Genomic DNA, 16,902 nt, shown 5'->3' with positions numbered 1-16,902 from the left:
TGCTGTTGATATCAATCCGATACCAAGTATTGCATATACGTGGACCGTATTGCCGATACCGATAGGCTTTACTTGAACTTTTGCAAGATCGTTGAATTATTTTGTGATGTTTGCCTTTCATCAGAACAAAACACAGTATAACGATGATAAGATAAGAAACTTGATTTAAAAACAATTTTTAAATATTTAATGTAACAGTAAGACAACGTAACAACAAAATAATACAACAATTCCCTTTTATTACATACAATTGTTTGAGCAATGATACTGATACACTCTAATGACTGCAAAAATACGCCATCAAAGGACGAAAATTACAGAAAATTATACAGGTACACATTTATTGTATTAACTTGACACTTTTTTGTATATCACTAATGTACTTTTTAGAATAACATATTCAATCTAAATAATTGAAACAGTTACATTTATTGAGTGGCGTTTTTGCTATTGTGACAAATACGTCACGTCAGGCTTTCCATCGCAATTTAAAGGCTAAAAGCACGATGGCGATATTTCCCTTGTTTTCTATCTACTCATTGAAAAAATATAGCAATAAAAGTTGAATTGTAATATTTGACACCCCATTGAAGCATTACAATTGTTAAATGGCTTTAAAATTTCCGTTAAATGCCAAAAATAAGCTTTTGCGAATCAGCTAGTGTTTACCTGACACAATGCCATTTTGGGGAAGTTAGAAAAACTAACAACATACTAGTGTAAACAGTTGTAGTATGGTAGTATGGTATCGTATAGTATAGTACAGTGTCCAGCAGGGGGCAACACATCACCACGCTATAATCAGTGAATCGCACGCAAACTATGACGTAACGCCTTCGAAATAAAAGCATTTTATGGTAATTAAACTGTAATGTATCACTACATTATTTAACAGTGTTGAATTCGAGATTAGTAGTAGTGGTAGTAGTATACATATAATAATAGTATATTAAATGAATTAACTTTTGGCAACGTCACTAACTGAGACACAGTAAGTGACAATCATTTCATCACTCCGAGTTCAAATATGTTAAGTCACGCTACCGTTTTATTTTGAAAATTTCTCCGGAAGTGAAATCCCTGCTGTGGCTAGCGGATCACTGGGTATATCACTCCCGCAGCAGTTACAACACATCGCACGTTGCTAGTTAGTTGCTATGTTGTAGCTATTAGCACGGTTGCCATTCCTTTGCTGGGGAGGGAGACCCGCCGTTTAAAGTTAAACAAAAAATAGGCTGTTCATTTTCAACGGTTTATACACCAAATCAACTGCTATACAACGGATACCGCCGAGCAAACTTCGAGTGAGCTTTCCATTCGTCGTTAGCTTAGCAACTAGCTAGCAGCTCGAGTGCTACCCGGCTCTTCGTCCTCGGAGTGCGAACCGTCACCTGGCCCGCTGGAGCACCATGGCAATGAGACAGACTCCACTTACCTGCTCTGGTCACACCCGGCCTGTGGTGGACTTGGCCTTTAGTGGAATCACCCCCTATGGATACTTCCTCATTAGCGCCTGCAAAGGTGAGACTGGCATGCCATTCATTCCCATATACAGTTGTTGTTGTGTCACGGCAGGAACCCAAAACATGCTGACTCATTCTATGTTTATATTGGAGAGTATAGTACTTTAGCTACATTAGGTTAGAGTGTCAGCTTTTTATCACCACGTTAAATTGGATTAAGCACCACTCTTGTTTTGCCTGCATGTCTGTCACCTGTTGATTGAAGAATGAAGTAATTTCTTTTACAGCTGTCTCACCTAAGCATGTATTTTCCTATGTCAGATGGCAAGCCCATGTTGCGCCAGGGAGACACAGGGGACTGGATTGGAACGTTTCTGGGTCACAAAGGCGCTGTCTGGGGAGCCACTCTGAACACAGACGCCACCAAGGCAGCCACTGCCGCAGCCGACTTCTCTGCGTGAGTGAGCAGGGCTGTATCGTGAAGATTATTGCTTTCTTTAAATCCTCCAACACTGCACTCTCCTGAAATGGATACAGTGGAACCAATTAAGTCGACAACCCGTCTCTGTTGACCAACTCATCAAGTCCTGGTCCACCGTGTTTTTCTTATTACTAAAAAGTGTCTGCTTAAGTTGATGTCAACATACATGACGGACCGTTTTTGTCAACATAAAATGTGAGACCCAAAGGGGGTCATTTCTATGAAATATTGTTTTGTTTATGTCGACATGTGTGGTAGTATTCATCATTATCACTAAACAGCATCTAGTCACATAGCATTAAAATGTGCAAACAAAGTAAACTGCAAAATAAAAGCATGGCAGTATAAACCTGTATTCTACCACAGCAACTATCAAAATGCACCCTTTTTAATTTTTAGATTGTTGCACATGTACGAAAGGTATATTGTCATTGTAGTCAAGACATACAACAAAATTACCGCAGCAGAATCACAATAAAAATATGCACAAATGGAGGAAAACAATGTCAACAAACTGCTGTAGGTTGAAAAACCCTTTATCGCCCATTCTCCTTATGTGTCTGGCCAAAGTCACAAGTAAACGTGCAAGCAATGGCTAGTTTCCATATCAGTTATGTTGACAACCGCTTATGTTGATGTCAGTCAGCCAGTTCGAGGGGCGTCGACATGAACAGGTTCCACTGTATCACAGTGCAGTTCACGTGTTAATGTATTGACAATACTTTATAAAGTGCCTCAAACATAGCTTATGGGTTACTTGTGACTCCATTCATGACAAATAATCATAGATAGACAAATACTTAACGTTAAACATTGTGCTCTCCAGCAAAGTGTGGGATGCAGTGAGTGGCGATGAAGTCCTCACACTGGCACATAAACACATTGTCAAGACTGTCACCTTTACTCAGGTGGGTAGCGTGTCCCCCGATGTGGATGATGTCTTTCGGAAATATTGCATTTTAGAAGACTTTACTAAATAATTACTTACTGTGGCAACCTCTCAGGACAGCAACTGCCTGTTGACTGGGGGCAACGACAAGCTCCTGCGTATCTATGATCTCAGCAGCCCTGATGCAGGTGAGCACATGCAAACGTGTTTGTATGGTGGCCAAATGGTGCTTCATTATGGCTCTCCATGATTGCAGTTGAGCACTGCCACCTACTGGAGGCTCATCTTATAATTTGCTTCACCATTGTTTGGTATATTCAGCGCCACAGGAGATTGCAGGTCATACCTCAGCCATCAAGAAGGCCTTGTGGTCTAACGATGACAGACAGATCATCTCGGCCGCAGAGGATAAAACCATACGGTCAGTGGAGTAACCATAACATGTTATCAGGGACCATTCGCCAATTAGGCCATTGAGGGATGTCATTGTTTTTCTGGGTGCGGCCAGGCTCTGGGACAGGAGCTCAATGGAGGTGGTGAAGACGCTGGCCTTTGACGCGTCCGTGAGCAGCATGGAGTATGTGGCTGACGGCGAGATCCTTGTGATCACGTACGGCAAGACGATCGCTTTCTACAACGCTCTCAGGTTTGTCGCGCTGGCGCCATATTGTCCACATTCTGCAATATTTGTAGAAGTCAGTAGCAGTTGGCATTTAAACAAATTGTATTGATCAATTATTATGAAAGTTTGTGATCCGTCATGATACAGTATGCAGTGGAACATGTAAATGCTGATTTAATTGTTGGAAGTGTAAGTGTCCAAGTGAAGTCATCAGAGCACTACCAGCATGTTTGTATCGTTACTAGAGCTTCTATAGGTGGCCATTGCTTTATTTAATTTTGTTAATTTTTCAGCCTGGACCTGATCAAGGCTGTGGAGGCCCCAGCTCCCATCAACTCGGCGTCCCTTCACCCAGAAAAGGACTTTTTTGTTGCTGGTGGCGAGGACTTCAAGCTCTATAAGTTTGACTACAGCACCAAGGAAGAGCTGGGTGAGGACCTGTTTGTAATGTGCTTTTAAAGTTGTGACTACAGGAGCTAACAGGTGCAGTGTGTGTTTGTGTGTGTGCTGGGGGGGCATCAGGCTGATAATCGATACGCTGATACAAACATGCACACTCAGGGCATTAGCCGACTGCAATGTGATCGCTCCTCTACAGTTACATGTGGGGTGCATACGTGTGTGTGTGTGTTGGGCTGATAATTGATAGGCCACAATACAAAAAAGTGCAGCATATCCTGTATTGCAATCGCTCTTCCACAGTAACGTTTCACAAGATTCCATAATGGAAAACAACAGAAAGACTCCAACATAATTCACAGTCAAACTAAAGATGTCATTTTATAATGCAATGCAAAGAGCAGGTGATCAACTGTAAACATACAGAAATGACATGCTGTCTTGAGGATATTAGCTTATTAATAAAATAATGTATAGACCTGTTGTATATGAAATATATCATTTTTTGTAACTTTTGTTGTGATCTAGAGCTATATAAAATAATGAAATGAATGTTTTTAGATGTGCCCCAAATATAAGTAGTACATAAGTGGTTGAGGAAACTGAACTTGTCTGAACAAAGCATTCATTCTTTCATCCATTGTTTGTGAGAGCAGTCACTGTACCTCATGCCATTATTGTCTCTTCTTTCTGTAGAATCCTACAAGGGTCACTTTGGTCCTGTGCATTGTGTCCGCTTCAGCCCGGATGGCGAGCTGTACGCCAGCGGATCAGAGGACGGCACTCTTCGTCTGTGGCAGACGGCAGTGGGGAAAACCTATGGCCTCTGGAAATGTGTTCTTCCTGGTAAATCTCCTGCTTTTTTCATTTTTGTTAAAAGCAAATGCTGCTCATATCAAAATGAAAAAGATGGAGAATGGTATAAATTGTGAGGGCGGTATGAAGCATGGAGACTGTAGCTTTTAGTAGTCACTAGTCACACACACTAACAGTCAAAAGTTTGGACATACTTTCCCATTCAGGAGCATTAGGAAGTGTGTCCATACTTTTGACTGGTAGTGTACATGGGGACACTGGCACAATGTAATGAGACCCTGCCTTTACAATTTAAGCTAGACTGGCACGCAATGGAGCGCGGACCTCCACCAAGGCTAAAAATGGACCTTCATGACATGCAGCACAATCGGATAGTTTATACCTCGCCTCATTGCGGTTTGAATTTTGCGGATTCTCTCTCACGGTTTCTCAAAAATATATCAATAAAATCATGCTGTTTCACGGTCGAGTCTGGAACCAATTAACTGCGATAAAGGAGAGATTACTGTACTTCCATCAGTGCTCTAAGTATGCTGTTTATTCTGAGTCTGCAAATTTTGACAGTGTAGTGCTGTCCCAGCTCCATTTCTGTCATTGTTTGAGTGCACGTATGCACTCAAAAGACATGCAAGTATGAAAGCGTGCAAACTGAGACACAGCATAAGGTTGTGGCTGTGTGTTATTTTGCACACTTCCAAACGTAACCTAGCACACTGAGAAGTACGGCGTTTGCACATTGTCAGTAGCCGGAGCTTTTCCCAAATGGTGTGAAGTCACCGTTGTGATTACAACATTTGGGTGCTGACAGTGCACTGCATTGTGCCGTACTTCTCAGTGGGAACGCACTTATTTACTCAAAAGACTAAATGTAAGTACGCAAGTGTGTCACTATTTTTTCAGCATTTTTCTTCAACATGCAATTCTCCATACTAATTCTGTCTTCTGTTTTGTGTGCCTCCTCAGAGGACCTCGGGGCAGAGAACACAGAGCAGCTCTATACAACACCTCCTGAGATAAAAGTCTAAAGCAAAAAAATGATGAAAAATGATTTGGAAAATGCACAGAAGAGGCTGCAAAAAACAGAAGGAACGGTGGTCCGGGTTGTGGTATCAGGCCCCAGCAAGGAGCAGAGTCAAGAGCATCTCCGTCTGTCAGGAACTAATATGGAAATTATGGCTGACTTGTTGGTCATAGACAACACACACACACACACACACACGGTTTATGCAGGCATGTGGCGAATGAGGGCTACAGAGTAAAGCAGTAGAGCTTATTGGGTGTGTTTTGTTCATGGCTGCCTGCTTTCTGTCTGATCAGCCGAGTTGTGTATGTCTGCTTAAATGTTTGTACTTTTAGTTTTGGTTTCATCGTATTTCATAATGAGCTGGACATTTTTGTTTTCAGCTCATCGTCACAGTATCGGAGCTACTTGCAAACTCTGATGAACTTTGGTTTATTTGCTTTGAGAGTTTGCTGTAGCTGCAGGCCTTCTGAAAAAAAGTTAATTGTACGAGTAAAATAATGTTTTGTGACAAAATGGAAAGGGAAAGAAAAATGTCACTTTTTTTCCTTTTTGGTTTGATAATTATTATCATCCAGTGGTTAAATAAACAAATGTGTTACTGTTACTTATTTCAAGGTAATGCACAAAATGGCAGTGTGGATTTATTTCATTTTGTGAATACAATAGCAATGTGGGGGGGAAAAATAGCACTTTTATCCCCTCTAAGAAGCAAAGACAGTATTTTACTTGTTTTACACTCAACTACAGGAGTCACAAGATTAAAACGTGACGAGATTTCGCCATAAATCACACAAATGAAATATGATCATTTTGCCGGCCTCGATATATTGCCACATTCATGTGTGTGTTTTTCCTCTTCTCTTGCCTCAGAAAGAAGGTTCACTCTGCTTGTTTTCAGCGTTTGCTCCATGAAACAAATTAAGTTTGAACAAGCGTACACATAGTATAAGACCGTTTGGTGAGGGCAGTGCAAGGTAATATACAGGTAAGCCCATCAACACGGACGAGCCAGTGTGCTGAATTTGTCAGAAAGTGGTGGCAACAAAAACGCAATGCAAACTTCCCCACCGAAAACATAACCCATTTTTCCCATCGAGGAATAAAACACACGTAGATGCAGAGCCTTTGTCCCAACAGTAAACACTCACTGAGATGCTTGGTCTACAAAGTAAATACTAACGGTGCAAAATAGTGTGAACTCAGAGAAAGTGTCCTCTCAAAAGAAATGCTCTTTAATACGCTTGAAAAGCCAGCATTCCTTTGACAGACAGCGCAAATCAGCGGTGAGAAAATGCATGTCACAAATGCCAATTCCACAACTTTTCAACAGTGAAAGATGACATTAAAGGAAATACTGCATTATTGTGAGCTATAGTATGTATACAGTACAGGCCAAAGGTTTGGACACATACAACTGATGGTGCCATCCCCATTAATAAGGCAAGAAATTCCACTAAGTAACCCTGACAAGGCACACCTGGGAAGTGTAAACCATTTCAGGTGACTACCTCATGACGATCATTGAGAGACACCAAGTTTGCAGCGCTATCCAAAAAAATGTATAAAAACATAAAATATGAGACACAGCGTTATGTCACACTTTTTTTGTTAAGTACATAATTCCACATGTGTTCATTCAGAGTTTTGAGAATCTAGAATGTAAATATTCATGAACATAAAACACATTCAAGGAGACGGCGTGTCCAAATTTTTGTCCTGTACTGAATATAAATTATAACAAACGGGACAAACGTTTCAAAATGCACTTGCATTGTTTTGTGGCTGAGTTCAATTAAAAAGCCTGTGTATTTTTACATTATACAGTACTTATTAAAAAAAATAATGTTAAAATCTCGTCTGGTCTCATTCTCGTTCACCCTATCTCGTGTGTCGTGAGCCGGGCGTCCCGTTACACCCCTTCTCACAACTTGGCTTTTAAATGTGAAGCTCAACCAAGACAGCCTTACTACCAAATTGAACAAAATGACCAAATCTTACTACCAAGATCGTTTATTCTAATCCTTCATTCGTCTTTGTTGGTGAAATATAATGAATACATTCGACACATATTGTAGCTGAAGAACCAAGAGTTCAAAAGAATACATATCCAATATGTTTTGGAGATTATTACAATATAAATGTATACATTCACCACTGTGTTTGCATCTTTTTTTTGTATTAGAAAAAAGTATTAGAAACACCTCCTAATAACATGCATACTGTGAAATTGATACCTTCCAGATAGTGTTAATCAAACATTATTATCTTTGTAAAGACACAATTACTGTTCTTGTAAGTCAGGGGTGTCCAAAGTGCGGCCTGGGGCCCATTTTCAGCCCGCTGCATTGTTTTTTTTATTGGCCCTCAGCATATTCTAAACATAAACTAAAGTCATTATTTATTAGATGTTACACCAGATTGTGACACTAATAAACATACGAACAGATCCTGGGAGTGGAATCGCCAACCCATACTCAAAATCGTACAGTCCTTGATGTTGCATCACCTTATGAATTATTTAACCCATAAGAACACTTTACATGTGGCAAAATGTGTCCAGTGCAGCTTTGTGCTCGACTTGAAGTCATTATGTCCCTAAATGACATATAGGAAACATTTTGTAGTGGTTTTAAAAGGTCATTTAAAAGCCATTTCACAATTACAATGCTATAATAGGTTGTCAAATATTACAATTCAACTGTTCTTACTACATTTCTTGAATTCATTCATATAAAACTGGCTACAAAATATCGCTATTGGTCTTTTAGCTTTAAAATTCCTCATAAATTCTACCAACATGCCATCATGACAACATGAAAAAAGGTTTCTGAAATGGTTGCAAATGTATTAGAAAATAAAAAAATTAAGAATATACATGTACATAAGTACGCACAGCCTTTGCGCAATGCTTGGTTGATGCACCCACGGCAGCAATTACAGCCTCTTTTTGAGTCAGTCTTTTTGAATATGATGCCGCGAGCTTGACACGCCTGTCATTGGGCAGTTACGCCCGTTCCTCTTTGCAGCAACACAGGTTGACTCCAGTGAAGTTGTCGAAACATCTCAAGGATGATCAGCGGCAACGGGATGCACCTGAGCTCAATTTAAAGTTTCATAGCAAAGGCTGTGAATACTTACTGTATGTACACTCCTGATCAAAGTTTTAAAAACAAGTGAAATGTCACCTCGCACATTAGTTTGGCAAATTGCGCTTGACAACAACCTGCAGGACTGCATATCTCTAAACTCTGAAGCCGAACTGCAGGCAAACACCATCTCTCGTTTGAGTCCATAAGGTTCATCTTTCATCTATCTATGTTTGCTTCTGTGCGCATGGGACACACGTCGGTATTTCTACAATATTACTGTTGATGCTATTGACCGCTGCAATGCCATCATTGTGAAGAACGGCGCTGTCTGCTAAGAGAGGGAGAGAACTGCTTATGGACGCGTTTTTAATTCAGAAATATTTACAGTGGCGCGCACCCAGTCAATGAACAAAGCTGAATGGATGGGTGGCGTCCATTCATTCGTTCAACACATCGACGTGACCTATCGCTTGCCGGCGTCCCCACCCCCACCCCCCACCTTGATAATATAAATACAACAAGGAGGATGCGCAGCACAAGCAAAGCGGGACCTTTTCACCCTTCTCTGCTCCTATTCTGCATGCCAGAACTTTCACCATGAAGGTAAGACCCTTTCAATGAACAATTAACAATATTTGCTGGTATTTTGCAGTGTAAAACTGCACATATTCTAAGATTTTGCGCTCACTTTATACCCCAAAAAACATTGTACATGGCATATGACACAAAGTGAGTATATAAGCTGTAGACATGGCGTCTCCTCCACAGTTTACATGATATTTTATTGCTATTGAGTATTGAAATGATGTTTTTCTCTCCTGCAGGGTTTGAAGACCATCACTTTAACTTATGTTACGCTCTTACTGGCTGCATTTGCCACGCAAACCTGGAGTGCACCAAAGGTAATATTAATATACATCATATGTATATATACATAGATACAGTACATACACTATACTGTATATACACATACAAATGAAATATACATGGTTTTGTTCTCAATCTGGAGGTGTTTTTGTTGATTGCTAATTAAAAACAAACAAATATATACATATGTATGTATGTATGTATATACTGCATATATACATATACACACATGCAGGGTGTCCCTAAAGTATGGACACACAGGCGAAAATAAAGGCATTTTTCATACAATTATTTTAAAAATAATAATAATAGAAATGTATGATGTATGTATTATTTATTCATATTTTTTAATATAATTAAAAAATATATAATTTGTTATTATTAATCTTTTAATTAATTCTTAATGAGTAAATATTTTTTGTATAATATATGTATATGATGTGTGTCCAGGCTGATTTTTAGAAATATATATATATACCACATACATATACATATTTTTTAAAGCCACAATCAATGAAAACACCTCAAGACTGAGAACAAACACGCATTTTTATTCAATGCAAAGTAGAAATCACAACGATTTTATTTCTCCCTTGAAGGGTTCTTTCCAAAGGAGAAACTGGACCCCGCAGGCTATGCTGTACCTGAAAGGCACTCGTATGTAGCTCTGCTCACACGTATCCCAGTATTTGGATTGCATTAGAAGTGTTTTTATGCAAGATCCAACCCGCTGGTTTTCAATAACGTGCACTTTTTTTTTCCAGAAGGACGCAGGTTCATCTCAGAGGACCGAAAAGAGGGAGACGTGTATGACACATTACACTTAGGTACAGTCGCATTTTACTACATTTAATAAATACAATGATACTCCACTTTGGAATGTTTCTCTCGTACCTAATTCATTTTTAATTATTTATAAATTAAAATAACAATTTCAAAGATGAACCCCTTTACTGTATAGTATTTGGAAATGCACCCAAACTGGTCAAATAAAAACAAAAAATGTAATCTCATGGAAATATTATAGCCCATTACAAACCATTTTTTTTTATTTTAGTAAGTTATTTATAAAAAAAAAAAATATTATTAATAATAATGATTTTATAAATAATTGAAGGAATTATAATGATTTTTGTCAATCAAATGAATTAAAATAAAATAATAATTATTAATATAATAATTGTTATTTAGGAAAAACTACAACTGTGTAATATACTATTATTTTAATATAATACATTATCTTGATATATTTAATCCTATTGTATATACTTATATACAGTACATACTATATAAATAATCATATATTATGTTTTAGAATTCCGCCCAAAGTCAGCTGGGATAGGCTCCAGCATACACCCGGGACCCTAGTGAGGATTAAGCAGCACAGAAAATGAATGAATGTTTTAGAATTCTTCTTCTTTGGCTGGTTTTATACCAGTAACTAATGGCTCTATATATATTAAAGTAATGTATATTAAAGCAGAAAATGTTAAATAAAATACGGTTTTGGTGCAGTATAATTGCAGGGTTGAAGGTTCGAAAGGGTACATGTGATGTTTTTGACTTTCAGAGACCCGCAGCCAGAATACAGAGAAGCTGAGTGTGGACCAAGCCGCCACTATTTTACTCAACTTTTTGCAGCAGTCCAGGGATGGAGGTGGGAGTAGCGTCTATGGTTAGACAAACTTGAATGAGAGACAGAACTCGGGCAAAACAAGTCGCTATAACGTAGCGGTTAAAAGATCGTCAGATGGCAAAGGAAGCAGGTTTACATGCTTAATTTAGTCTTAAGCGTGCAGTAAGAGCTTTACCTTGTAGACTGAACAATAAAACATTTTGTTGCAAGGTAAACGCACTTATAGCGGAAGTTACATTGACGCACCTTCGGATTGGCTGACTCACCTCGACACAAGCTGTTCAATGCAGTAGTTATGTTGCTGTTGTCGTTTCATGCTGCTTACCGACATTGATGAAGTTAACAACGCTACAACACATGACTCATTTTTCATAGAAACGACCCCTTTCGGGACATTTTATGTTGGCAAAAGTGGTCGACCATGTATGTCGACGTTGACTTCAGCGGGCACGGGGCAGACTTAAGCGTGTTCCACAGTATTTTCGAAATCAGAATGTAATATATGATGACATCTGCAGGCGAAGGACACAGTTTGGATACACTGATGCTACCCGGCAACTGAAATATTAATTAATATAACATCAATAGAAATATTACAAATATCATATTAGAAATATGCCCCGCTACTGACTGGCGACTTGTACAGGGTGCACCCCGCCTGTCCCCGAAGTCAGCTGGGATAGGCTCCAGCATGGCCCCGCCACCCTAATTAGGAGAAGCGGTATAGAAAATGGACGGATGCATATTAGAAATATTGAGATGCTGACGTTTTTCTTGTTTTTGCAGCAGATGAAAACCCGGACAAAGTGTACTTTCAGGAGATGCCGGTGTGGAAGAGAGAATACTTCTGAGTACTCCCTTATAAAACTGCTGGAGAAGAAAAGATGTTTTTGTACATTGTGTGAATTACCCTGAGTATATTTCAAGCGTGATGTTTTCATAAACGACAATAAAAATATTATTTCAAGTTGCACTGCTCTTCGCATGGCCAGCATTATTATTTTTTTTTTTAAGACAGGGACACGTGCACAATTAACAGTGGTGTGAGAAAGAGTTTGCCCCCTTCCCGATTTCTTCTTTGTTTGAATGTTTGCCACACTTAAATGTTTCAGATCATGTTAGAAAGCCATTTGTAAAGCGTGGAGACACCAGCGAACCACAGCGGGAGCCATTATTGCAGCATTTATCTTGTAATATTAACACTTGATTCTGTAACATTACAACTTTTCTCGTACACTTAATGATGTCTTCCACATTGTTGCGGCTACAGCGATATCATCCTCAACCTGTATTAGTCAGATTTGGTGCCAGATCAATTCCACTGACCTTTAGCACATACAAATACAATAGATCAAATGAAAAGTCATTCTTTGCTCGTACATAGCTAAGCTTCGGTAATTTCAGTACAAGATGGTATTTACAGCCCAACATACCGTACATAGATATTCTGATTGATTTCGGAGCATTAGCAAAATACATCAAATTCCATACTTTTTTGGGCCTAACATTTACAGTGGAACCCGTTTAAGTTGTATGTGGACAACCTATATACAGTATACAGTACGTTGACTAAGTCATCAAGTCCCAGTCCACTGTGTTCTACCTACTACTAAAAAGTGCCTGCTTAAGTCGACCTCATCATACTTGGTCAAACACTAAAATGTGAGACCCAAAGGGTTCATTTCTCTGAAAAACCTGTTTATGTGTCATTATTGTCGTCATGATCATGCGCTTGTTTTTCCAAAAGCAGCTTTGTAGTTCTGTCAAAATGGCAAAATCAATACATACAAACCGCTCTGCGCTGAGGGTCAAGCCTGATAAAAGCAGAAATGTAACTTTTTGCACAAAAGCAAGCACAAATGGAGGGAAACAATGTCAACAAACTACCATAGGCTCAAAAAAGGACTTTATTATCGCGCAGTTTCTTGTGTCTCTGGCCAAAGTCACAAGTCACAAGTAAATGTGCAAGCGATGGCTAGTTTTACGTCAGCCTAAACGGGTTCCACTGCATTTACCACTTCTGCGTGTGGCTTGTAGAGCACATCATTACTTTTTTTCCTGGTTAGACAAAAATGACTACTTTAATATGTATCCCTAATAGAGTCAAGTGCAAAGTTATCTGAGTGAAACATTTTTAGGGAAGCAGGTAAGCAGAAGTCAGCGGTGTCCAAAGTGCGGCCCAGGGGCCATTTTGGGCCCATAGCTCATTTTTTATTGGCCCTCAACATATTGTAAAAATAAAATGAATTAATTATTGAGATATATAATTACATTAATTTGCTTTGTCACCTTTAACACTGTTTAGTATACATAGCTTAGCACAGTGGCCACCAACGTTTTTGAGCCCAAAGTCTCGGACAGGACTCAACCACGATCTACCTTGTCTTAGTATTGGTTAATGGCGGCTTGTGCCTTTTGCTCTGTTTTTTTTTTTGTTAACATTTTTTTCTACAGTGTGCCAATGACAAATGAGCCATGGGCCGCGGATGGCCCCTGGGCCACACTTTGAGCACCCCTGCTTTTGTGGCTCTTTGTCAAGGTTTGGCACGTGACGGCTTCCTGTCATGGGTGAGCAATGGTGGTTGAGAGGAGAGTGGGAGTTTGTTGCGAGCCCGTGTGGCGTACACTGGCACCTTTGGGTCTCAGGGGGACTGGACTCAGGACTGAGGCTGGCAGGGTGCATTCCTGGAGAGCCATGAGATGTACGGGCGTGTTCAGATGTCACAATGTATATCTGCTGGTCACTCTAATGCATTTATATTTCCTGATATATACCAGCAACTGGTCGATTGCAGTCAACGGGCTGAGGACCCCTGGCTTATTGACCTACGCGGGAATGGTTTTAGCTTCTTTAATGTACAAAATGTCAATTAAAAGTGGCCCCGGCATCCTTAAATTTTTCTGTATGTAGCTGTCGCTGAAAAACGTTTGGACACCCCTGATGTAAGTGATCAGCAACACAATAAAAAATGAAAAAGTCTAATCTCACCCTGCTTATGTTATTTCTGGGAATCAGGTAGGCAGCGTGTCAGTTCCCTGATTCTCCTGGTTGCTTCTTCTTGCCCTCCGGCGCAGCACCTAGGACAAAAGGAGCCTTTATGTTCAGCCGGTCCCTTTCGGCCTCCTCATCTTCATCGTAGGACTCATCGTCATCATCCTCCACATCACTGTGATGGGGCGTGGAGTGGACAGAAGCCGAGGGAGAGGGGGGCACCGAGTAAGGTCGGGGATAGCGGAAACCCTCCGTCTGTGGAGACATAGGAAGGAGACTGTAATCAACGTCAATACTGAGGGTTTACAACTCGGCGGGAAACACTGGTGACGTTCAAAAGCGGGAATGGAGAAGGAAAGGAACAGTTCATGAGCCAAACCACACCCCTTTACAACTTTTGTTTTGGGACTTTTTTCTCATCATATTAGTATGCTATTCTTGTAACCTTCCATTGTTTGATAATAAAGGATTTTTGAACCCCCGGCAGTTTGTTGACATGGTTTTCTTCAATTTATGCATATTTTTACTTTGATTCTTCAATATTCATATGCTATTTCATACTCTTGTCTAACAGAGCTGCTGCAACCATTTCATTGTATCTCTTGACTGCAATGTCAATCAAGCTTTTGTATATGAACAAATCTTTCTTCCGGTGGCTAACAATCTAAAAAAATGAGTTTGTTGCCGTGTTAATCCAGGTTAATACTGTCCAGCTTTTATTTGGAAGCTTACTTTGCACCGAACAGGAAGTCACTGTGCATGTTTTAAAGCTGTGTAACAAGACAGTAGTTATGTTGCTGTTGTTGTTTCATGCTGCTTAGCAATAAAGATGAAGTCAACACAGCACATGTCCACTGTCGATGTACTGTATGTTGATGTCAACTTAATCAGGCTTTTTTTTTTTTTTTGTAATAATAAGAACACGGGGGGCTGGGACTTGATGAGCTGGACATAGACGTGTTGTTCACATAAGCGGGACCAACTTAAATGCTTTACATTACAACTTTATTGTCACAGCATCACAACATTATTTTGTTTTTATGACAACTTTAATGTCATTATTTGTATAAAAACAAGAAAGATACTATCGTAAAATATTAAATGAAAAAACCATGGAAGGAAGTCTTGTGTTGCGACACAGTGCACCAATCAGCATCAATCCCCTCCAAAGTGATGGCTTGTCAATCATCCAAATGCTAAGCTGTCAATTAAAACCTGACAAATGTGGGTCAGAGAGCACAAAAACCACCATGCACATTACTCGAAACATGAGAACACCTCTTGAGACTCAGCGATGCTTTTTTGTCCTCTGTAAGAGACAAGCGTTCCACAGCCCTATTTCAAATGCAAAACACTCACAAGGATGCTGTAAAACCTTGAGAGGACATCCTGGGCTTTCCAGCGTGATTTGTTGGGGTTTATCCAATGAAACAGAACATCTGTCTTACATATTTAATGGGGACAAGAGATGTTATTAAATTCATCCAGTTATTGTTTTAGAAACTAAATGTAGAGTGTTTAATCAATCAATAGGTGGTTTTGGTAACATACAGTATTTTTAACCTACTGAAAACAACACCATTTTCCAAAGGTCTCCTTCTGTGGTGGACATGGGGACTCTACTTCTACATTTTCCAGGTGCAGGGGAGAACTTTCCATTAGGCAAACACATGCAATTGCCTAAACGTCTTATTAAAAAGTGATTATTAATTTTTTTCTTCAATTTAAAGTGCATTTAAAAAGTGCAATTAAACATGGCAATATAACTAGCAAATAAAGATGACAGACTGTAACAGATTTCTAAAGTAGGGAAAAAGTGGCCTAAATTACATACTCATCTTTTGTAAAAATGGAAATTAAAAGACATTTAAAAAAAAAAACTTTTGTTAGTGCAGTATAAGGATGCAGAGGGCCCCAGTGGCTAGGTTTGCCTTGGGCCCCCAAATGACTAAATACGCCCCTGTCCATTTAAAATGACGATCGCTGATGCAGCAAATGGATCAAGAGACAGAAACCCATGCGTGTAACCAAGAAGAAAAAGTGTGGCATGAAATTGACAAAAAAAATTCAATTTCAAGCAACCGTTTTCAAGGCTTTTATCATGTTTGATGTCAATATAACTATAAAAATAAGAAATGTACGCAAGTAAATCGATATGTTGCTTTAAATTGTAAATCATTTCTGTTTGTTTTATAAAGAAAATCCTCGCGTCAAAACAGATGTACAAATGTGTTTAGATTTATTTGATATTACTTTTATACTTATGTAAAGATTTATTCATATGGCACCACACATCGCTCACTGCAAAGGAGCGTTTTCTGACAATAAAATATGGAATACTGTTTTCACCCAAGACAACTATTTCATGCAGTGGTTCTCAATTATTTTCTGTCATGCCCCCCCACCGCAAACAGAAATGTTTCCAAACCCCCAACATTTGAAATACTACTAATATTTACTTATTTATCTGTACGGTACAGACTGAACTTGAAACTGAAACCAGGACAATGCAAAAAAAAATGTAGAGCTGTGACGCGTACAAGCAAAAGTCAAATTGCATGTCGAGTACAATAAATTTGTACATGTTGGCAGGTCTGCAGTAACAGTGAAAGTACTCCCTGCCC

The 16,902-nt window shown here is 39.3% G+C and overlaps 3 protein-coding genes across 7 annotated transcripts in view; 2 read left to right on the top strand and 1 right to left on the bottom strand.

Annotated features, from left to right (window-relative positions):
• Window positions 1-1,079: 1,079 nt before the first annotated feature.
• On the top strand, window positions 1,080-7,700 carry strap (serine/threonine kinase receptor associated protein). Its single transcript, XM_054752982.1, has 9 exons — window positions 1,080-1,521; window positions 1,785-1,920; window positions 2,771-2,852; window positions 2,949-3,021; window positions 3,155-3,254; window positions 3,342-3,479; window positions 3,749-3,885; window positions 4,551-4,700; window positions 5,634-7,700. The coding sequence occupies exons 1-9, from the start codon at window positions 1,410-1,412 to the stop codon at window positions 5,693-5,695; spliced, it is 990 nt and encodes a 329-aa protein (XP_054608957.1). The 5' UTR covers window positions 1,080-1,409; the 3' UTR covers window positions 5,696-7,700.
• gys2 (glycogen synthase 2) overlaps window positions 4,247-16,902 on the bottom strand; it is a 29,195-nt gene continuing 16,539 nt past the window's right edge. The window contains exons 16-17 of one of the 5 annotated variants that reach the window (XM_054752980.1): window positions 14,276-14,533; window positions 4,247-4,740 (exon numbers count right to left, since the gene is read on the bottom strand). In XM_054752980.1, coding sequence (XP_054608955.1) covers window positions 14,315-14,533 — 219 coding nt within the window. In that variant the 3' untranslated portion in view covers window positions 4,247-4,740; window positions 14,276-14,314. Of the gene's footprint in view, window positions 4,741-5,533; window positions 14,534-16,902 lie in introns of those variants that run through there. The other 4 variants (XM_054752978.1, XM_054752981.1, XM_054752977.1 and 1 more) reach the window with 4 other exon arrangements.
• spx (spexin hormone) lies at window positions 9,297-12,252 on the top strand. Its single transcript, XM_054752983.1, has 6 exons — window positions 9,297-9,386; window positions 9,608-9,685; window positions 10,250-10,307; window positions 10,415-10,477; window positions 11,221-11,307; window positions 12,073-12,252. The coding sequence occupies exons 1-6, from the start codon at window positions 9,381-9,383 to the stop codon at window positions 12,135-12,137; spliced, it is 357 nt and encodes a 118-aa protein (XP_054608958.1). The 5' UTR covers window positions 9,297-9,380; the 3' UTR covers window positions 12,138-12,252.

The sequence above is a fragment of the Dunckerocampus dactyliophorus genome, chromosome 15 (assembly GCF_027744805.1).
Source record: "Dunckerocampus dactyliophorus isolate RoL2022-P2 chromosome 15, RoL_Ddac_1.1, whole genome shotgun sequence".
In the NCBI taxonomy this organism is placed as follows: Eukaryota; Metazoa; Chordata; class Actinopteri; order Syngnathiformes; family Syngnathidae; genus Dunckerocampus; species Dunckerocampus dactyliophorus.
The sequence above is the reverse complement of the archived record's forward strand: the minus strand, read 5'-3'. Positions and strand labels throughout refer to the sequence as shown.